Source organism: Suricata suricatta, chromosome 16 (assembly GCF_006229205.1).
Source record: "Suricata suricatta isolate VVHF042 chromosome 16, meerkat_22Aug2017_6uvM2_HiC, whole genome shotgun sequence".
Classification (NCBI taxonomy): Eukaryota; Metazoa; Chordata; class Mammalia; order Carnivora; family Herpestidae; genus Suricata; species Suricata suricatta.
In genome coordinates, this window is record NC_043715.1 from 37,413,591 (window position 1) to 37,436,835 (window position 23,245).

Consider the following 23,245-nt stretch of genomic DNA (forward strand, 5'->3'; position numbering starts at 1 on the left):
CCCCCCCCCCCCCCCCCCCCCCGCCAGAGAAGCTTAACTGAGCGCCTACTGGAGATGCGGCCGGGAGCTCTCCAAGGTTTATAACTTGCACTTGATACAGGTCCCCTATGAGGCTGTCAGAGGAAAACAAAGTTGCCTGTCAAGAACTTTCAGGCTCTTCCTAGTTTCTCCAAGGAGGAAAACAATGAAAACTTTGCTGCAAGTACTGTAGCATGTTTGTGAAAGTCCACGGCCCTTCCCGCAGCAGCCCAAGCACCCAGACACGGACGGACGGGGAGGGCCTTTCCCCAGGGCACCACCTCTGGCTTTGTTTTGCCTGCCAGTACCTAGACAATGGGCACTGGGGTAGCCTTGTCTGCGTCTGGCTCTTCCGCTCTGCTCTGGGGCCTGAGCCGAGGTGAAAGGTTTTGTCCTTTGCAGGTCCACGAGCTGGGAAACAGATCTCCAGAAAGATCAATGTGCTGCGATTAGCAGATCTGGATAGATTTTTTCCCCCTAATTTTTTATGTCAGCTAAAGTAATTATTGCTACAAAGTATTGAAAGGTTTAACATTCATTCAAAAATGTTTAATTTTGATTCAATGATAGTGTTTTTCTGATAAAGGTTCTCAAATGAAAAGGGCTAGAGAAGTCGGTGAGGCTCAAAAATGGCAGTAACTTCAGAGCTGGCAATTGATACTTGTTTTCTGCCACTGTTTACTCTTCAATAAAAAATGCATATTTACCATAGCAACCTCCTGGTCACGTGACGCCCTATCTTACCCGCTCCCCTCTAAAACAGAATAGCTTCTTAAAGAAACACACACGTTCTAATATGCATGCTTTTCAGATGCAAAAATGTGTTCTTTATAATGGAGCCCTCTTCCCTGGGATTTAATGCTAATAAACACGTCATCTTTATAGAAATCATTTTGGTCTCATGTCTTAAATTTTAGGGCGTTCGTTCTGGAAATCAAAATAAAATTACTCTTAGAAGGCCTTTTGACTATCTGGAGAATTTGCCGGTTATTTATTTTAACAAAGTTCTAAAATTATATATTTTTATTTGTATTTATACACGCATATATATATAAAAGGGTTTTTTTCAAACAGCAGGCACGAGTATCGTTTGGAAGGGAGTTTGGTGTTGGTTATAATGACCTGCCAGTTCATTTGTGATTAAAGATTGTCATCTATGCAAAGCACAACTGCAGCCTGATTTGTTTTTCACTGTTAACTTGGGAGAAGTGCCTGGGCCTTCAGAGCTTTGGGGAAGCTGCTCCCACCTGGACTTTTCCGGAAAGGACCCTTCCCCCTTCACCCTGGACCCTGTGCAAGCGTCTAGGTCCATAGCTTAGGGCCAGTGGAGGGGGGGGCGAGCCCTAAAGCCACAGGTCCCTGCTGTCCCCACCATGTCATCCTAGGCAGAACATGGCCCTTTGGCAATATTCTGTTAAAAGCTACCATTAATGGGAGCATATCCTGCCGCAGACACCGTGGGAAATCAATTGTTATGTCTATCCGCGGTTTGCAGATAAGGAAACCAAACCTCCGAGAGGTTTCATGTAATTTGCCCAGAATCACACTTCTAAGAATTGGTGGAACTTGGTTTTGACCCGAAGCCTTTGGACTGAAAAATGCTTTCTGCTTAATCTGGGATTGGAACTTTTTTTCTTTTCAGACTCAGGCTAAGAAGGACAAGTGTATAGTTAACTTCCTGCTCAGAATGTGCCTCTGGAGATCTGCCCAGCCTCGCCATCACTGTTTCTTGGAGCCCACTCTGCACCCTGGTTCCCACTTGGGCCTGGCAGCCACGGACCCTTGTGCCGTGGGTCTCTGTGGACGCCACAGCCCTGGGCACAGGCAGCGTGGCTGTGTGGACTGTGTCACTTTAGGAGGCTGGGGGCGGGGGTATGTCTGAACCAGGGCTGGTGGATTTTAAAAATTCCTTTCAGCTGCGTGCAGACCAATCTGAAAAACAAGAACATACTGTGACTCTGTTCTGCTTGGTGGCTTTGGGGGGAAATCCGATTGTGGAGCGAGGCAGGGCTCTCCATGGCAAAGTGGCATTGTGACCTGAAACTCAAGAGGAGGAGAATTGCCCAGACCCCATGCCCCGGCCAGCCAATCCGACTGCGGCGTGTCCACGAGCCATTTCATAATTATCCATCATGAATGCCTCCATGCTGCCTTAATAGATTATTTAAAATGGTGCATGTGCCTCGCAAGCAACCTCAAGCCAGCCCCGAACTGTACATACATACCAGCCGGGAGAGGTAATTGCTTATCATGTATCTCTTTGTTCCAGACACTTCTATAAAAGAGTATGTATTATGTATGGTGTGACCTTCAAATGTCAGGAATGTGTTGTGCAATAAACTGTCAATATTTGTGGTTATAAGGTACTAGATGACTTTTACAATAATTGGAACGGCTATATTAAAAGCTTGGATCACTCAGCTGGTTAAAGAGAAAGACACAGGCCAGCGTTCATCAGGGACTTGCCTTCTGCCAACGATTAAATGAAAGATATTGCAAGGTGCTTAAGATGTCTTCTTTGTTTAAAAAAGGCTATGGCAAAACATGTCTCCAGGGGAGGCGTTATCTCGAAATCGTGCCTTCTCCTTTCAGTGCACTCGATTCCCAAGAGAAAACTCAGCCCCACAAGTTATGGCGACTGACCAAGTGCATTTTAAAAAAGATCAGTCCAGCTCATTCTCGGTGTCATTTAGGTAAGAATTCCTTGAAACACGCCCGGCAGTCAGACATCTCCTCCAGTCTTCTCCCTACCCCCAGCACTCCCCTATAAATAAATGAGGGGGCTGTAAATTATCTTAAGAGGATCTTAAAAGCTATAGTTTTTTTTTTTTTAAAGAAAATAAATTACGTAGAAATCTTTTGGGAATTTATGCTTTACTGAAAGTAAAGACTTCTATAGTTTTCTTTTTTGGAGGAAGAAGTACTTAATTTAAATGATGGAAAAAGGAAGCCATAACAAATAATTTGCAATAATTACAGGAGTAATTGGGGCATGGATTACTTTAAACATATCTGTCTCACGGTACCCTCCCATTGATGAATGTCTGTGTGGATGGGAGACTGGTTCTTCTCATGTCGGGGAGAACTTCCTTTTTGACCAGGAAGCGGGCAAGTGAAATAGTGGACAGGACCTCGGCTGCTTGCCCCCATCTAAAAAGCCCACTTGTGGGCTTGCTGATTCTAAATGTGTGTTTGTGGTTCCCTCCCCCTGGACGGAGAGGGAGCTGGGAGAACCCTCGAGGCCACTGCCTCCAGGAAGCTTTCGAGCATGCCTCTGACCTCCCGCCAGCCCTGGGCATCACACCCCAGCCCCTGAAGGCGTGAGCCCTCGGGGGCATTTCAGATGCCTTGCCTGTTGGTGCCCTGGGCCAGTTCCTCCGGTGCTACCCAAAGCAGCTTCCCTCTTGCAGTCAGGAACTGATCTTAGCCTCTGAATTTCAATTTGCTTGCCTCCTCCGATTCTTTTATTCATTGAAAAATGTATAATTAAAAGAAAGTATGTATCCAGCTCCCTCTAGGAGCTGAGTGCCTACCACGTTCGGAGACATAATACCAAACCGCAGTAAGTGGCCCATGTTCCCCATGTTCCCGTGGAGCTCGTATTCTGGGAGGGGACAGGTGTAAGTGGACAATACATAGGCCAGTTAGAGTCTGCAGAGGGTGAGAGGGGCAGTGAAGGAACAAACCAGAAGAGCGTGCTGGGGGCTGGGAGGCAGGTAGCCCTCAGACGGCAGGGTCAGAGACACCTCTCCCAGGAGGCGCCTTTGGGACTGAAGCCTGAATGTGAGTCTCTGTGTGAATTCTGGGGAAAGAGAATCCCGGGGGGAGGGGCAGCAGGAGCAAAACTCTAAACTGGGTCCCAGATACAGGAGCTTGAGAATAGAAAACAGGGCGGGAGGGGGGGAGGGCTGGAGTACACTCAGGAGTCCGGTGAGGGCAGAGCAGCAGTGGGGGCCATTTAAAAAGGGCGTTGCAGGTCGTGAGGAGTTGGGGGTTGTTGTAAAAGGCAGTGGAGCCAGTGGCATGTCCTTATCCTGCACATATCCGGGCTTTTCCCAGCGGCGGCTCCCTGGGCTGGCCCTCTCCAGACTCACTCTCCTCAAATACGGCCCCGCTCTGCTGCTGTTCACCCTACCTGTCTCTGGGATGGGGCCAGCCCACCACCCCTGGTGGGGCCGGAGGGAAGACCGGGGTGTGCAGAGCCCAGAAAGACCCATCACATCAGATGTCTTGTCCGACGTCCATTCTGTGCAGTCCACACATGGCCTGTGCCTCCACGGTCATGGTCCCCAGGTTGGGGGATGGAAGACGCCTGCCCGCGGGCCCCTGGGGCCTCGGGAGAGCCGGCAACGTGGTTACAGAGGATGTGTCAACAGCAGCGTCACACAATGCCGAGGGGAAGAGACCCCATGGGTGGCCCAATCATCAGCAGGGGGGCTCCGCACACTCCCCCGCCAGACAATTAAGAAAGGGCTCTGGGCTTGGTAAAACCAGAAACACATTTGGCCCACAGTGCTTGATTTTGAAGCCCTTGTATATTTTAAGGGAAATTTAATCCATGTGTTTCTGATTCATTTTCACTTAACTCATCAAAATGTTGCTTTAGAGAAGCTATTTGAGATCCTCGTATCTTATATTTTTTTCTCCAAATTTTAGCCTTTTAGTGACCTATTTCCCCAATTCCAGAAATCCTATCTTGCCGAAAGCAAACGGAGCTCTGCGCCGTTTCGAGTTTGGGTCGAAGGTGAGAAAAGGAAACGGTAGAGAACATTCCGCCTTTCCCCTCTCCACCTCCAGGCACAGGCTTCAGCTCACTGAACCCTGGGCTTGCCGTGAGCCTGAGAACCCACGGGTAACTGTCTGTAGCCTTCCACAAGTGGACCTCCTTTTCTAAAATAGCTCTCTATTTAAACAAATACTTTCGCCGATCCATATTAATGCCTCAGTGCTTCCCATGACTATATATGGCGTCATAACAGAGAGCTTTGATGGAGCAGAGACACCAGATTAATACTGACTCCAGACACGAGTTTTGTCTCCCAAGAGTTAAGTAGAATTGCTTACAGTAATGTTATAATTTTTATGCAAACCCCGAATTTAAAATCTTTTGTTTAAATAAAAGGAAGTCTTCAATGAACCAGGAATCCCTACCATAGTAATCATTGTCTTCTTTGGGGCTGTTAATTTTAAAGTTTTCAAAATAAGGGAACGTGTTAAGCCTTCAAGAGAAACTAACTATGTCTTCCTTCAGACTTTCTCCAGGGTGTTAATTATTTCCTGAAAATACTTTAAAACACTGGCATATGCGGGCAAAAAAGTTAAGAGGCGCGCCTGGGTGGCTCAGTTGGTTAAGCGGCCGACTTCAGCTCAAGGTCATGATCTCGCAGTTTGTGAGTTCGAGCCCCATGTCAGGCTCTGTGCTAAACGCTCAGAGCCTGGAGCCCGCTTCCGATTCTGTGTCTCCCCCTCTCTCTGCCCCTCCCCAGCTCATGCTCTGTCTCTCTCTGTCTCTCAATAATAAATAAATGTTAGAAACTTTTTTTAAATTAAGAAAGATGCACTTTTTCAGTGTCCTGCTCACCGCCCTCTCCAACTCCACAAATAGTTTTTTTCTCCATTAATGAAGTGTGAGCCATGCTTTTGAGATGCTCTTTGCACAAGGCAGACACTCGGAATTAACTGCACAATTCATCTGGGAAAATGTATTTTCTGTTACACAAGAAGTTCCATAGAAATTAAAATGCCAAGGCATTTCCTGTCATTAAGCAGGACGTGCCCGGGTGGGCAGACAGCGACCTTACCTGCGGTAGGTTGTGGGACAAATCTCCATTCGCTGCGTTGGACTTGGCACCACCCCCCATCGACATCATCATCATCATCATCATCACCACTGTTATAATTTTTTTAATGGAAATCTTTCCAAATATACTTTTGGGCATGTGAGGGGTGAGGCTGCCTTGGCAGGATGGAGGGAGGGGTGAGCGCACATCCACACTCTGAGAGGAAAGCTCTCTTTGCTTTCCTTTTTTGGCCTCTCTCGATCCCAGTGGTCTCCCTGGCTCTTGTTCCCTGCCTCCGCCCGTGTGTCGGTGCGACTCCCTGGGAGACTGGAACTAAGCCTGTAACAGCTCACCGGAGAGGTGTCCTCTTCCTGGCCAGTCCCTGGTGGCCTCCCACGATGGCGGCTCTCCAGATCGCCCTGGCTGCAGAGCCAAGCTTGTTCTCGTTCATGCGTCCTGGCGTGGGTGGGCTCCCGGCGACCTGGAAACTCAGCAACCCATCGTCTTCCGTTTTGTGATTCTGCCACCTCGACCTTTGCATTGCAAAGTCTAGGCTAAAACTCTGGAAGGGTTGAATGTCCAGCCTGCGGCCCTCTGGAATATTATTTGTTGTATCCGTGCAAAGCATCCACTTCTGAAGAGTAAATCTCTTATGTAGTGGGGTCAAGAACAGAAACGGGGTGGGGGGCACCTCGGTGGCTCAGTCGGTTAGGTGTCTGACTTTGGCTTAGGTCATGATCTCACGGTTCATGAGTTCGAGCCCCAGGTCAGGCTCTGTGCTGACAGTTCAGAGCCTGAAGCCTGATTTGGATTCTGGGTCTCCCTCTCCCTCTCTCTGCACCTCTCCCACTCATACTCTGTCTCTCTCTATCTAAAATAAAATAAACATAAAAAATTTAAAAAAAAGAACAGAAACGGAGAGTCCCATGAGTTATTTGTCAGCCGTTTCCCCATCACAGGAGGCCCAGACCATGGCAAGGGGAGAGAGGGAGGAGGTGGCACACACGTCTCTCCTCTGCATCGCCTCCAGCCATGGGCTGGGACTTGTCACTTGAGCTCAGCTAGGTGCAAAGGAAGCACTTACTATCCTTTTTTATGGTATTTTCTTCCCGTCTCTCTAAGATCCGTCTCTGGTTTCCTATTTGGCATAGGATGAGGCCAGGCTGGGTGAATGGAGGGCCAAAAAGAGGTAGTGGGCGAGGATGGCCCGCTGCGGGCTTGGAGATCTTCCGGCACCGCAGAGTTACAGGGAGCTGGAGCGGAGGGCTCAGAAGGCTCAGTCCTCTGGGCCAGATAGAACCAGGGCCAGGGGTGGGTGAAGGGATTCACCTAAGGATGGCCAGGCGTTAGGGACATGGAAGGAAAAGATTCCGTCTCCTGACTCCCAGGTCAGCCATCTTGGCAAATAAACCTATTTTAAATATGTACCAAGGAAGGCCAGTTTTTAAAGATAACTCGGGGGGTGGGGTGGGAATCTACCTTTGAGATACAAATTTATCTCATTAAGTTTTTACGTTCCGGACATATATAAGGTAGATATGTGTTAAATGTGTGATGAGGCCTCCGTAAATTTACGTCATATTCCCGTACAGCAAGATAGCCCACCTCAGGGATGGGTCCAGACAGCTGCTGCGAGTATTTTATGTGCGTTTAGGCTTTACCTTTTGAAAAGTTGTGTGTCTTTCTAAGCATCTGGTTCTTTGTCTATCCAGGACTGCCAGTCCGTGGTTCAGTTGATGAGGAGATGCTAACAGGACCCCTGGCATTTGTAATGGCCCCGGGTCCTCCTTCCTTCCTACTTCCCTCTGTGACTGCTGGGGAAGGTAATGCACCTTAATGTCACCTTGATCTAGGCCAAGCTTGCTGTCCACTCGGAAAATTGGAACACGCAAATGGAGCTGTGGGAGGCATGGTTTCCGACCCGGAGATGACAGAATCAGGAAGGTCCTGTCTTGTATCCCCTCACTGGCAAAGAGCATATACTTACAACATAGCTTGCCGCAATTGGGTCCATATCTTCTTTTTTTAGCAAACCGGTCTCAGCTTGGAGGAACAGGAGACAGCTTGCAGGGTTTTTTGATACTTCTTTTAGTTCTATTGGTCTAGGCTAAACCTCTGGAAGGGTTGCACATCCAGCCTGCGTCCCTCTGGAATATTGTTTGTTGCATCCGTGCAAGACATCCACTTCTGAAGAGTAGATCTCTTCTTTAATGAGGTCAAGAACAGAAACAGGGTCTCATGAGTTATTGATCAGCCCCATCACGTGAGACCCAGACCCCACCCAGGCTGATGGTGTGTTAGGTAAAGAGATGGGCTCCCAGCCTGCGGCCAGATGCCCTGTCCCTGGGACACCTCCGTCTCTGTCCCTGGGACACCCCAGTCTCTGGGCTGACAGGACCGACTGGCCATTCTTTGACGGATGAGCAAGGAGGAGGAGACACCAGGTCTGGGGCTGACCTCCATGGCCACGTTCACCTTCCATTTACCCAAACACTTAGAACAAGTGATCAGAAGGAAAGAAATACTGCAGGTTGTAGAAAAAGAACAGCTTATTTAAAAAGCTGAAGCAGTCCACCAGCGGTCTAAAGGAGGATGGCAGATGTAACTTCTACAGGGCCTGTTTCCTGGAGAGGCCAGGAAGGCGGGTCCGTCTGTAAGCAGGCCGGGGGATTGCTTCACTGGGCAGCTCTGTGGGGCCACAGGCAAGGCCTCGGTACTCCATCCCGGGGAGTCTCATAGAAGGACAGCTGTAGGTGCTTTGATACCCTGAGTAGAGAAGGAGTCAGAGAGCAGCCCCAACTTTTCCACGAGCAAGCCTCTCGGGCTCTCGGGGTGGCTGGGCCGAATTCGGCGCGCTCTGCTCGCTGCTACCCATCCAGGCTCCAGCGCCCACTGACACACAGGCCCTGTGAGGCTGCCGCATGGCCAGGCCTCGTCAGCCATGGCTGTCCTTGGCTCTCAGCCTCTCCGGACACTTCCTGGGACCACCCACAATGCCCCTTCTTCGTAGCTCAGAGTTTGTTTTTCTATTTGGATTAGTCTGAGAGTAAATGCTATAGGCCTTCTGGCCTTCCAAAAATAAAAGATCGTCATTTCTGTGTAAAGTGAAAATTAGACTCTTAAATCTGCAAAGGAAGCTGTTTATCTTACAAATTTATTCTTTTTATTGGGCCACACATATCCAAGATAGAAAGATAAAAGGAAAACAGATACAGGCCATCACTTAGAGTGACATATAGTGAGGCACTGCTCATCCTCAGCTTCTGTAGAACCTTCCAGAATGGCACATGTATTTATGCTGTGCCTTGAGCAAGGACTCACTAAAAGCTACAGTAGAAATATGTCCACCACACTTTCTCCTTCCTGTTCCATTGGACACCTCCACATTCCACTGCTCACAAATGTTGGAGGAAGGTTCTGGGGAAGGTGCTCGTGAGCAGATTGTGAAACATGGGGCTTTGCAGGATTTTAGCGTCACAAGTCCACACTGCCTACTACGTCCATCCTGAAACCAACATCTGGGGCACTCAGTTCTGCTTGTAACTCAAACTGACCGCTATTGGCTCCCTACCTTAAATACGGTATCTTAACTCGGTTGCACGGAGCATTTGGCAAAATTTTAATCAGGCTGTTTGCGATTTTAAGCTGACCTCAAGATCCCACAAAAGGAAAGCTGAGTAATGCTTGGGGGTGGGGGACAAATGCAACACATTTGGGATTAGGGGTTGGAGGGGTGGAAGAATGGGTAGGAGATTGTGTTTAAATATAGGATTCAAGTATAGGATGTGATTGACTTGAAATTGGCATCTGGCCTTTGTTCTCCTGGGCTGTCAGCAAACTGGTGGCAGTGGCCTCCGGTGGGCTCAACCTGCAGGGTGGGGCATGGAGCACCCCGCTGTGATGCACTGGGGCATTTGCCTTGAAGTGACAACCCTCTCCCATGCCTGTTTGCTCTTATTCCATAGCCACCTTTCCACATTCATGTGGACGACCAGAAAGCTAGTGCTAGGCGGGTTGAGTTCTAGATGTGGGTGAACCCAGTCCTCCTACTGTGCAAAATTATGAGGAAAAAAATGCTGGGTAGATGAACCCTTTAAATGGGTCTTTCAAGGATGGTTGGGGGAGTTGGAGAGAATGCGACCAAAAGTGAGCCTTCAAAGAACTTTTCCAGGGTGACGATATTATTATGCATTAGTCCAAATGCAGAGAGGATGCTTGAAGCCAAGGGTTTCCACGGTTGCTTGCAGCCAACATCCAAATAAGAATTAACTGTGATTGCCTTCATCTTGCCCATGGCCTATATGTCTGTCCCTTTTGGCTCTTAGCAGGGAACACCAGGAACAAAAGCCGTTTGCATTTGCCATTGCTTGGAAGGTACAAATCTTGTTTATTCTGCTCTCTGCAGAACTCACAGGTCTGCGCAGTCTCTCAGAAGGTCCCCATGTTCCCCGAGGGGGTCTACCGCCATGCCTCGGGAGTGGGCGGAGAGCGGCAGCGAGGACCCTGCCAGCCTCAGGAGCTTGGGTTCTGTGCCAGGAGGTCAGAGTCCAGCTCTGCAGGGAGGCCGGAGAAGAGAGCTCCAGTGCCTCCCTTCCTGGGAGCCGCAGATTCCCAGCTCTGCCCTCTCTCCTGATGTGCCTCTTTGGCAGTGGAATGTGGGGCCTCGGGGGTTGCGATAACATATCCTCCAACCACAAGATATTTTCACGGTTTTATTTACTATTATGTCCCATCATTTCTGTGCAGAAGGCAGCCGTATGTAAATTTTATTCCATTTTCTAATGGTTTGGGTTACATAACAAATAACAGCAGGAAGGAAAATTTGTATTGATACTTTACAGAGGAAGTCCTCAAGTCACTGCACGAAGATTTAACTGCTCTGCTCAAAGTTTATGGGAGTTTAGCAGCTGAATTTCTGCACATGACTTTGAATATGTCACTATATGTTTATCACGAGCTAATTGTGGAACTGCATTTTCATACTTTTTCTTCTCCCTTTCATAAGATTACAGCAGCCAGCGGTGGATACAAGACTCGACAAGGAAGAAATGATCAGTTTTGGATAATTTTCTTTCCTGTCCCAAAATAGCTGTATGTCTGCGTGTCGTAGGGACTTGGCCGAGACACGTTTTCCCCCTCCTCTCATTTGTTGCTAGATATCATGCAAATGTGATGTCTATCCTACAGTGAGCTCTCCGGCTAGTCCGTATTACAAATTAATCAGATTCAACAAACACCAACATTTTTAAACTTTTGGAAAAAAAAATATTTAATAGGAGCGAAGCGAAAGAAGAAATCAAACCAGCTGCTGACACAGCTGTTTCTTTTCTTGTTTAATTCAGTTCAATATAAAGGTACCATATGCTGCTTAAAATGATGATAGGAAAGATGAAATAATTTAAGAGAATAACAAGAAAATACATGAATTGTCAGCATTCTGTCAGATTGAGAGAATGAAATAGACAGGTGTAGTATTGACATGTTTCACTTTGTGCGGTGTTAGCAGTTTGGGTGCGAACGGCTTCTGACGTGCGGAAGTGATGCGAGCACTTTCTCCTCCGCTGCAGACCTCGGCGAGGAGGCGGGGAGGGCCGCCGGCGTCCAGCAGCCCGCACTGCTTCGCGACAGGAGCCTGGGCTCGGCTATGAAGGACTGCCCGTACTGTGGGAAAACCTTCCGGACATCCCATCACCTAAAGGTCCACCTGCGGATACACACAGGTGAGCGGCGTGGGTGCAGCCGGGCGCGCGGCACTGAGCGGGGCCGCCACTGGGGGTCATCGCCGGCCCCGCCGCACTGTCCACGGGTCCCGGGGGACCCTGGCGTCCCAGCTCGGTTCTCCACGACCAGCCTCCCAGATGACCCACGGGCCTGTGGGCACCGATCTCCTGCCGTCCGGGTCTGGGGAGATGATGCCTTGTGGGAGGCGCCCGGACATTTTGCCGCTGTCTGTACTGAAATGGGGCCTCTTGCGTCCTTTCGTGGACCACGGGCCCGTGGGGTGCAAGCGACTGGAGCCCAGCTCAGCTCTGACGTGAAAGGAGCTGAGCATAGCAGCTCAGGGGGACGGGCTTTTGGCCCAGCTAGGGTTAGGTGCCCACTCGGGGGACGGGACTGATGGCGTCAGCCCCTGACATTCCCCGGGATGGAGCCTGGGTGGCTCTGGCCGGGTCTGCTCAGAAGAGGAAGAGAGTGCTCTTAAGTCAACACTGGAAGTGGCTGCTGGACCGCTCTGGTCATTTCTCCTATTTCCTGTCATCCTCGCCCCTTGAAATGAGGACTCTTTTTTGTCTGTCTGCCATGTCCTTTGGTCATACTTGGTTTTTTGTTGTTTTTTTTTTAGCTTTTCTGCTGGTTGTTTGCACATTGCCAATACACAAAAAAAATCTATCTGAGATATGGACACTTCCATTTTCTTTGATTTTTCTCCCGACACTTTATCTATTGGAGTATGAGCTGCTTCAGAGGATAGACAAATATGCCATCTATTTTCAAAAATAATTGTGGTCTATTTCCCAAGGAATCAATAAAGCTCAGGGTTGTGCAGGATATTTAGTGCATACGGGCCTTGTGCGCGGCGTGTGGTTAAAGAGAAGGAGCCCTCACCTGGAACCTCACCTGTGCCCACAAATCTCCCCGACATGGAGAGGAGCCCTGAGGACAGGTGGCAGGGGCCGTGGCTGCCATCTTTATTCACCGTCTGGGGCCCAGCTGAGCACCGCCACTGTCCCTCCCTGTCCTGGAGCACGTCGCTTCTAGAGTCATCCCAGGGCAGAGAGGGCCCTTCTAAAACAAGGCACTCCCCAGGCCCTGTGGGTCCGACTCTTCTTGGTCCTCCTCATGCCTCCAGTGCAGAGTGCCAGTCCCTGGTGCAGGGCCTTTGTCCCCACTGTCCCTCCCCCCAGAATGCCCTTCCTCCCGGTGATCACTGGAGGCTTAGCTTCAATGTGAGCTCTTCGGAGAGCCTGTGTCTGACTTCTGTCTAAACTTAGCACTTTCTGAAATTTTCCTGTTCACTTCAGCTGCTCATTTCCTTATGCATTGTTTGTCATCCTCCAAGCGGAATGTGAGGGGGGCCATGTTGTCCATGTTGTTAATTGCTATCATTTCTAGAACCCCAGGGCCTACAAAAGCCCTTTACATGTAGTAGGGGCACAATGGATTCATTCGAAAGCTTGAATGTAAGAACAAATTTGAGAATAAGTGAGTGACCTTCTTCCTGTAATCTCTGGACTGTGCCAGGTGGCATGGAGGGGACAAGCACAGTGAGGAACATGGACCCTTCCCCAGGGAACCTGTGGTCCCTTGAGAAAGGCAGCCTGCACGTGTGAGCCCTCTGGAAGCCACAGTATGGCAGCCAGGCTGTGAGTTGCACAGAAAGAAGAAGATCCTTCTTCCCAGGAGCGCAGGGAAGGGCTCCTGTGTTCCTGCCTCAGGGTCTTTGCAGGTTTCCGCCAGATAGGTGTATTGGTTTCCTCTTTCATTTTCAGAGTTTGACACCAATGTCCGCTTCTCAGTGAGATCTTCCCAGTGATCGGGCTCAGGATGAGGTAGCTCCGGTACCTGGCTTTCTCAGATCATGCCGACGTCCACTTTCTCCCCCAGGTTGGAGCTGGGTCCCCTTGGGTTGTCATGGTAGTTGGAGGGGGCACAGAGTGCCACGATGTGAGCCACTGTTGGGCTGTCTGCAGGAGTGTGGAGAGCTGGCCAGGCGTGTCCTGTGATGACACCCTTTTATTAGATGAAGACACGGGCCTCTGGGCCACGCTTGCCAGGTGGTTGGTGGCCCGCCACAGGTGACGTCTGCCCTGCCAGGGAGTGGGGGTTAGGAAAGGCAGGGACAGTGCCTCTGGCCAGGAGCCCTGCTGACCCTGAGGGCCCAGCTCCCATCCGCTGGTCCGGAGGTGGCAATAGTAGATTCTCCACAGAATATTTTGGGTGAATTTGGACCACATGGGTAGAAGCAAATGGATACTGCTTTTTGAAGTTTTAAAGCTTGAGAAAGGTTATTTTCCCCCCCAAATCCCTGCTTCTTCTGCTTCACAACCTTCTGAGGTTTGTGACCAATAGTCTTTGGAGACACTGAAAGAAGCAAGACAAGGCCATGGACAGAGGCATTCCGGAAACTTCCCAGAATAAGAGAGAAAATGAGAGAAGCCATGGAAACCTCACACCGCCAGCCCCCCTCGGAAACGGCATTTGCAGTGTTTAAAAGGCAGAATGGTTACCAGATAAAGATCAATTTCCTTTTTATCAAAGAACAAAGAAGTTGGAAAATGCTTAGACGCGTGCATTTGAATAGAACAGAAAGTGTTACATGTTCCAAATCACCAAAATAAACATCCATTATGACAATGTTAAAGTGTAGATTACATGAGTCATTAAAAATCAAAACCAAGTTATTTGTGAACAAACGACTTAAGACAGGGCCCCGGTTGTGGCGATGTCCCATCCTGCCCCGTTTCCGTCTGTGTTCTTGTCGTTCCAAGTGACAGCAGGCTATGAGCCGGCATCCATGTTTTCCAAAATACCATCTTTTGAAGTTTTTCTATAATGGACCCATATGAGCACATTTAAAAATCCAGTGTGTAATAAATATATTTTAATTGGTCAGCATATGAGGTAGCACATTCTCTGTGTGTTTCTATCCTACTCCATCTTTATGAGCCGTCTTGATCATATAACATCCACTGATAGAAACCACTTTCCTTTTTTAACTCCACTACATTAACTCAATTACTGCCCTCCTCCTACCAACACCTGTTTATTAGGGAGGCGCAGAGTTGATGCAGGAGCCGCTGTTCTCCACACCTGGAGGCCGGGGAGAGCCTGCAGGAGCTAGATGGTCTCTGCTACCCCCGCCCCGGCTGCGGCCAGATCCATGCGGGACAGAGGGAGGCATGCGAGGGATCCCGGGGGCCCTGAGGGACCCTCAAATCCTCGAGGCCACTCCGCTCTGGCTCTTGCCAGGCAGACACTGATTACTGCCCACCCAGGGGAGGCTGAACTGCTTTCCTGTTTCAGACATTATCATGAGCTGATTGGGACCCAATCACTGAATGTGTGTGATTTGTCTTCGAGAGCGCATGGCAGTGATTTGAATTCAGAGCCAGTCAGTGCAGACTGAGAAAGAAGATTGCATCAGGGTTCTCCAGAAAAATTATATATAAATTATATATATATATATTCATATTCTACACATATGCAATGTACATTATAGATAATAAAAATATATATACATATATATGAGGAGATGTATTATAAGGAATTGGCTCACCCAGTTATGGAGGCGGAGTTGTCCCAAGACATGCATTTGGCAAGCGGGCAGACCCAGGGGAGTCACTGGCATTACGTCCCAGCCCACGTCCAAGTCCAAAGGCAGGTGAAGGCGGACGTCTCTGCTGGGAAACAGGCAGAGAGTGAATTCTCCCCTCCTCAGCCTTTTGTTCTGTTCAGGCTTCCAGTGTGCTGGGGGGGGGCACCCCACCCATGCTGGGGAGGGCCGTCTGCTTTCCTCAGTCTACCCATTCAAATGCTCATCTCGCTTAGCACACCTTCCCAAATACACCCAGAATAATAGATGAACAAATGTCTGGGTACCATGTGGCCCAGCTGATGTAGAAAATCAGCCTTCACAGGGCTGCCGCGGCAAACATTTAGTCCTAACGTGCAACGGGAGGCAGGGCCATTACCCAGGTTACCCCGACTGAGGCTGGCCAATCATTTCATTATGGGCTGCCTAAAAATGCACTTCCTTCTTTCCCTCACTGCCCCCTCCTCCGGCTCCATCTTGGGGCTACCCTCCAGGGCCCCCTGTGTCTGTTTTGTGTAAAGGAGGTAGGCAAGGGCTGATCAGTTTCTGAAAGGCTAGAGGGGTGCGTGTTCCCTGCAGAAGCCCCAGACGGGTGTGACACCCCATGGGACCCCAGGCCAAGTCGCGTCAGGTGGCTTACCTGTGTGTTGGGTTCCCAGGAGGCTCCTGTCATCTCAGGAATGACCATCGTAGAGAAATGTAATAAGTAACCTCACTCATGAAAACTTGGAGGCATGAAAGTTCAGGGACTAATTAAAAATAAATCTCATTAGTTTCTTCCCCTCTCAAATTATGCAAGTGGTTTATTAATCTGATTTTGATGTGCTGCGTGCACTGGTCCAGCCCTGAGTTGAGAACCTCTTTATGAACATGGATTTGCACAGGGAAGCCGGAAATGGTTTTCCAGAGTGCTGGGCTCTGGTCAGGGTGGGCTTGTCTTGTGGGGCACGCCCAGCTTGGCTCACTCCTGCCAGGTGGGTGCTGGACGCTGGCTGAGTGGGGTGTCGGGTGCTCTCCTTGGCTCTTGCTCCCATGCTCGTCCCCAGGCAAGGTGTCCCTGGCACGACAGGACCACAGAGAAGTGTGGAAGGTGGGATGTGCACCCAGCCGGGGGCTGGGGTCAAGGACTCTCTTGCTTCTTGACTGCGGCTAAGTCTACACAGCATGGCAGCCCTTGACTGGAGGCAGAAAAATGCAGCTGGTAGGAATAATGTAAATAACAACAATAGTAGTCACAGGAGCCACCACTTGGTGGACACTTGCAGGTGCGCGCCGAGCCCTGCACCTGAACTTACTCCTTACCTGTCCCAGCACCTCAGTGACCAGGTTGTACCCTGCCCCTCGGCAGGGAGGAGGAAGCAGAGCCTCAGAGACGTGACGTTACCCATTCTGGGTTGCTCAGCGTCGTTTACAGGGTGAAACCCAGATCTGTCTCTTAACCGCTGCACTGTGATGATATTTTTACTTTTCTGGGTGGATATTTTGGCTTGTTTTAGGGAATTAATGCAACATTTCTTTGACAGTGTGTGTCCACACCATAACCAGCGGGAGGAAAGGAAGTGACTTGTACCCACAAGGTGTGTTGACGCAGCCTCCCGGCGATTTAAAAGGGAAGTACTGTACATCCTGGCCCCTCCTTTCCCCCTGACTCAGAATGGCCTACGGCCACGCCTCCTTGACCCCCTGCACCTCAGTCTCCCCCCCAGCGCCGAGAGGTTAGGGAGGCAGTGAGGCAGGGCAGCAGCCTCTGGGGCACATGGAGGTATGGAAGGTGGGGTGGAATTACTCACTGCATCAGGAGATGATAAATTACTCATGCCATTTTGGAAACTGCCTTTCATCTTCAAAGAGCTCTCGAAGCACCAACTGGTACATAGATGTGGTGGAAATGAGGGTTTAGTGAGCCTGACCCAGGTGCCTAACGCCTGCTGGACACGTTCCTTACCTTTGATGCTTCCCTATTTCCTTTTCTCGGTAAGGCGAGCAGACTGTTTCAACGTTTATAAAAGCACATTGAATAGATTTTCAAAAATAGGTGGGTTAACATGGATGCTTTTCCCATTTTTTTTTTTGCCCTAAAAAGAGAGCATGTGTTGTCATCCTTAGTGGGGGACAGCCACCTGAATGATGATGGTAAAAAAAGGATCGGCTTGCCAAAAGATGATTCTTTTATTTTTTTTTTTAGTTTTTGTTTTGAATTAAAATTCTATCATTTTTGTATTTCCAAGATGAACTAAAAGCCCATTTTATCCCTCCAACATCCGCCAACCTTGCTGTTCCTGCCTTAATGACGTCCCAAACTTTTGCTGAAAATAATTGATTGAATTTAAATTTCCTTAAAAGTTTAAGAGGTAATGTTACAGTATAAATTTCCTACCAAACACTAAGTAGGGAAATATCCATTAGTGAAATTAACTACAGTTTCTAGGTAGCTAACAATGTGCCGTATACAGTAGGGCATGGCTAATGAACACTGCAGTGGGTGATATTTCATTATACAAATTAATGCTCACATTTTAATGGGAAAGTCACATAATGAATCTCGGCTTCAGTGACAGCAATTAGAGACACAGATTGTCCCCTTCTGGACAAGGCACTGTTTAGCAATAAGCAGCTGTGTGAAAAGTCTTCAGGTTTACAACATATATATGCTTTGGGGGAATTAGTGTACAATTTATATTAATGTACTGCAGCTCTGCTGCAAAGGCACCACCATATTTATCTCTCCTGGTATTAACTAAGTAAAGACATGTAGAAAGACTAAATAAATATCAAATAGAGGATGCAAATATGGGGAAATATCCAGTTACTCAACTTAAAAGTTAAAACACTTTTGGAGATGTAGTGCACGCACGCACACACACGTAGAAGCATGAGGCACTTCTTCAAAGCTCGGTAAAGGGATTTCCAGAGAATAATGTGAAGCCACCTGTTATTTTTGGAGAGGAGCTGGTGGGTATTTGCTCCATTGAATAGTGCCAAAATAACTCCCTGGAATGGTGAGAGCTCCTTTGGCCCACCAAGTTCAAAGTGGAGGCTCAGAATGATGAAAGACGTGCTCATGTAAAAATAGGTACAATGAACTCATTAAACCACTTGGTCATATATTTCTAAAAATTTATGGTACAGAGCCTGGGAGAAGTTATCAGTGTTATCCCAAAGTTGAATATACATCTTGTACCACGTGTCAGTGGGTAGCTGCTTTAATGTAAGATGTTTCCAGTAATTCATTAGTCTATTGGAATGATGAACCGATGATTTTTTATTTCAGCATGCCTTTTCTAGCAGAGCTGTCCTTTCTAGAAGTGCATTGTCTGTGCCCATACCTTCTTCCGTTAAAATACTGGGAGACGTGTCCCCCATGGAAGGCCACCAGCGTCCTTACGTGCTTTCTTCAGTGAGCAAAGAGCTCTGTACTGGGCACCCTTTTCCCAGATGCAGGTTTCAAACTGGCCACCCAGTCTGCAGAGTAGGCCACTGTGGTCCTCTCGGTATTGGAAAAACTTTTAGAGCAGGTGCCAGTATTTAAAAACCAGGGTATTGCATGTAGAAATCTGGCTGTGGGGCTTTTCTTAGAATGTCAGCGGTCCTCATGGCCCATGCTGCTCATTATAGGTGGTGGCTTCCCTCTAGGAGAGCCATCTACCCCCTCCCCGGCTATTTCACACACTCCTGTGATCTGCCGGGCTCTGAAGGCATAGGAGTGTCTGGCTCCAACAACAGGCAGACAGAAAGACAGTGTCCCAAACGTCTCAGAAGGCTTGGAGCAGTCTGAAGATCCTTCCATTAGATTCGGGCCAGTTTATGGCCTAAGTGACCAGTCATTCGACTAGATAGAGCTGTGGGCAGGGTCCGGGGGTGCCTGTATCACGGGCCGTATGGGGAACGCTGGGTGGGTGAGGGCTGGCGGGCTCCCTGGCTCCCTGGGCAGAAGCCTGGGGCTTTGTTAGGCTTAGCCCAGCACGTTCGGGTCCAAGCACGTGGCCAGATACGGAGACCCTGGCTATGAAACAGCTCTGGCACAGGCAGATTCCGAGTCCGCCGGTCACCAAACACAGGAGAAGAGCTCGCCCGCACCTCATAGCCTGCTAAAGGTGCTGACGAGTTCCTTCTCCATGTAGTCTAGGCTGGTGGTGGGAGACTGTCTCCCAAGCACTCTGAAATGCACCCTTGGGGGAAGGCAGGTCCATGTAACCACTGGAATTTTCCCGTGGACAGTGAGACCCTTGGGTTGCCTGGGGTTGTCCAGGGACAACTCATCCCGGATGACGCCCTGCCTGGGTTTGCCTGGCCAGGAGCGCACCCAGGTGGGGGCTAGCTGGGGTCTGAGACCAAGCCCCGGAAGGTGAGAGAGGGCATCAAGGAGAGGGCAGTAGTGGTTCTGCAGATCGTTTAAGGGTTATACAGAGAATAAAATCGGAAATCTTTTTTTTTTTTTAAACACAAATCCAAAGGGGTGGATTTATCCCCTGGAACTTAGCTGTGGAGCAGTGGTTTGGAGAAGTGGGGTGATAGGAAGAACGGGGCAGGCAGTGGGAGCACGTAGAACCTTCCGGTCAGTGTGTGCAGGGGGTGGAGAAAGGCTAGGGCCTGTGCGTATCATGTGCAGTCTTTGAAAACTCACTAAGTGGCCCCTAATCCTGCAGGGCCTGGACTCTTGGAGGCTCATATCCTAAGAGTGAACACCTTGTTTCTCAGCGATGGCCTGTGTTTTCTGGAGCAGTGGAGGCCAAGGCCTATTCTGAACTTCAGAAGAGCAGGGAGTTGAACGAAGAAGTTTCCTGCACTGTGTGTGTGTGTGTGTGTGTGCATGTGATGGGTGTGGTGTATATGTTGTATGCACATATGTGATGGGTGTGGTGTGTGTATGTATACATGTGATGTGTGTGGTGTGTGAAGTGTGTGTTAGGGTGGTGATGGGTGTGTGGTATGTGTGTATGTGTATGTGGGTGATGTGTGATGTGTGTGTATGTTGTGTGTGTGTAGTGTATGCTGGGTGTGTGGTGTGTGTGTGTGTGTGTGATATTGTGTGGTATGTGTGTATTGTGGATGTGTGTTATATGGCTGGGTGATATGTGCGTGGTGTGTATATGGGTGTTCTGTGAGTATGTGCTGGGTGTGTGGTGTGTGTATGTGTGAGCCTGTGGGATGTGTGTGGTGTATGACATGTATGTGTGAGTGTATGTGTATGAATGTTTTGTGTACGATGGGTTGTAATGTGCGTGTGGTGTATGGCTGTTGTGTGACTGTGGGATGGGGTGTGATGCGGGCGTGAGTGTGGCATATGTGGTGTGTGTGTGTGTGTGAACTCCACTTGCTCTAGTAGCCGTGTGGTCTGTGTCCCCCGAAAGCAGGGGCAGCTGGGGCCTTGTCTCTGGTTGTTCACTCAGTCGCCCTCCCTACTTGGGAGGTGAAAGGTGCTCGTTCATTCCATCTAAACATCGTATGTGAATGACCTGCGCATTTCTGCATGTGTGGGTGCACACGTTTGTTCATATATGTCCCTAGCCCCATTCAGGGGACTCGGTTTCGCTCCTGCCATGGTCTGTAGGGCTGATGTGAGCCTTACTGAGCGCTAAGAATGCCAGCTTCGCAACTGACAAGTTGAGGCAGCCAAGACCCCAAGATGGGAATCCTGTGTCCCAGGGGCGCAGGCCAGCATGGGGCCCCTGGTCCCCACTGCAGACTCTCCAAACACTTCCTCGGGTCCCCAGCAGACTGCTGTCCCTGCTCAGCCACCCCACAGTGCCTACCTCCAAGGGCGCTTCTCCAACCAGGCTCCGCAGAGACCCACATGGGGGCCTTTGAAGGACCTGAGTCCCAGTCTTCATCCTGGAAATTAACTCAGAATTTCTGGCGGTGGAGGCGGGACCAGGTATCAGCATTGTTAAAGCTCCCAAGCTGTGTCTTTCATTTTGGTGTTTTCCAAGTATAATATTGACACTGCACCGGAATCCCCAGGGACACTTGCTCAACATTCTGCCCTCTGGCCCCACCCCAGACCTAGAGAATCAGAACTGGTGTCTAAAAATCCCCTGGTGGTTCTAATGAATTGGAGAACCAATGCTTTAGTGTGCATTTCAAATATGTGTCCTTTGGAAATAGACACGCACATCTTTATGCATCCCTGCAGTCCCCACCTAGTAACACAGCCCCTCACCCCACTGAGGCCTGGAGGCCAAAGTCCACGTTCTCCCTCCGTAGCGCCTGCTAATGAACGCCCATGCATTCTCTACAAACCCTGTGCCAGATGCACTCAATCATTTCCAGGTGCATTTCTGAAATGCATCCTGAGTTTCACCTCGTACCTGCAGGCCTCACCTCTGCCAATTCTCACTACAGGGCCCTCCCCTAGGTTCCTGCTAACCTAGGGAGCCAGGATTCTGAGTCCCGAGCTAGGGTCTTCTGTCACAAGTCCAGTACTATCTCCTGAGCTCCAGGGCCTGCTTCTGCTCCAACTGGCCACCGGACTGCTACGTCAGCCTAGAAGTGCCTGTCCATAGCACCTGTCCCGCTGAGGGTTCCTGACCACTGATGGGAGGTCCAAATAGCATGGCTGGAGTGAACCTGACTCCAAGAAGTGGGAAAATGGTGCCCGAGGCCATTTATGCCTTTAGCTCAAAGGGAATAGAGTCTTCCTGCTAGATCCAGGGCACTGGTCTAGCCAGAGATAATTGGGACTTTACAATTTAGAGACATACTTTCCCAATTGGGATCCCTTTTCCCATCTAATGTGATCAGGGGAGACCTTCAGCATCTTGCACAGGTGATGGGGAGCACATGGCCACCATTTTGAAGAGGCAGGCATAGTTTCTCCAAGGTTTCAGCACGAAATCTGGAGATGATGCAGAGTCCCCTGGTGGGCCTCTTGTCTCCAGTATCAAGGAATCCTTCTGCCCACCTCTCAGATGTTACCTCCAAGTGCCCTACGCCTAAAGATTGGGAGTCAGAGCGTCAGCTGAGACAGACACAGTAAAACGTCTTTGGGATACACCACTCACCAGTGATTTGCTGTTGCTTTTTATATCAGTCTGGCTTACAATCGAATAGAGGAACGGGTGGGGGCCATCAAGTTTCCTAGGAGAAGTAATTGTGGATATTGACAGGGTGCTATTGTGAATAAGCGAACGGACTGCCACATCCCGTTTCTTCCAGAGAGCTTTATGATTCCAAAGTCTAGAAGAGACCCTGGATTGCTAACAAATTCTTGGAATATATTTAAATCCACATCTGTTTATTCTCCTCCCTTTCTCTATTCCACAATGCGGGCAGGTCCAACTTGTGTGTTACAGTATCTTTTTCCGTGGTGGAAAGAACAAAGAAGTTGGGTGTTGAATTTAAATAAATATTTAATTCATGAAAATGATCTTATATGTTTTAAAACACTCTTTAAAGCTATTTTTATTCTCTAGAAAGCGCTTATTATAGGTAAATTACACATTTTACTACCGGAGCATTAGGTTTGCCATTAGTACAAATTTAAGGCGCTACGAAGACCAGTAGATAATGTTAATTTCAAATACAGAAACTAAATATATTTTGTACCTTTTTTATTACTCATTTTCTTTTAAGTTTTATTGACTGCTTTTTATCTTAACTATATGTCTTTACATGCTGCAATCATAATGCACTGTAATGGTATTAATATTTTATAGAATCGGTATTTATAGTTCTTTATTTAGAAACAATGCAGTAGGTCTGCAGATATCTGAGCTCGTCTGGAATGGTGCCCTCCAAATAATGATAAATTACTTGTGCAGTATGCCATTTGCTAATTATATCCATGATTTACTGCAGAGCAAGACTTAAATCATTCATTTCGGTCTTGCGTAACAGTGCCATAAAATTTTTAGGTTTAAAAATGGTTTCCATGTGTATAATTTAAACAAATTTTAGAGCTATTGTATACACAAAATATTGCAACCACCCATTTGTTACATACTTTGTCTTTTTAAACTTCTACTTTTAATGATCACTGTGGTTGAAATTATTATGCTTAATTTTCATAATCATAGCTTTTAAATCTACAGCCGTTTTCACATGTTAGATAAAGAAAAAGATAGCTAATTGTGTGTAGATAGTATGTCATTCCTGAATAGTCCCAAATGGTACAAAATCATTAAAAAAGCTTAAG

At 48.6% G+C, this 23,245-nt stretch overlaps 1 protein-coding gene across 2 annotated transcripts in view; it reads left to right on the plus strand.

Moving 5' to 3' along the window:
- ZNF536 (zinc finger protein 536) overlaps positions 1 to 23,245 on the plus strand; it is a 431,108-nt gene that overhangs the window by 261,512 nt on the left and 146,351 nt on the right. The window contains exons 5-6 of one of the 2 annotated variants that reach the window (XM_029925742.1): positions 11,366 to 11,518; positions 16,635 to 16,688. In XM_029925742.1, the coding sequence (XP_029781602.1) occupies positions 11,366 to 11,518; positions 16,635 to 16,688 (207 nt within the window). The remainder of the gene's footprint in view (positions 1 to 11,365; positions 11,519 to 16,634; positions 16,689 to 23,245) is intronic. The other variant, XM_029925744.1, reaches the window with a different exon arrangement.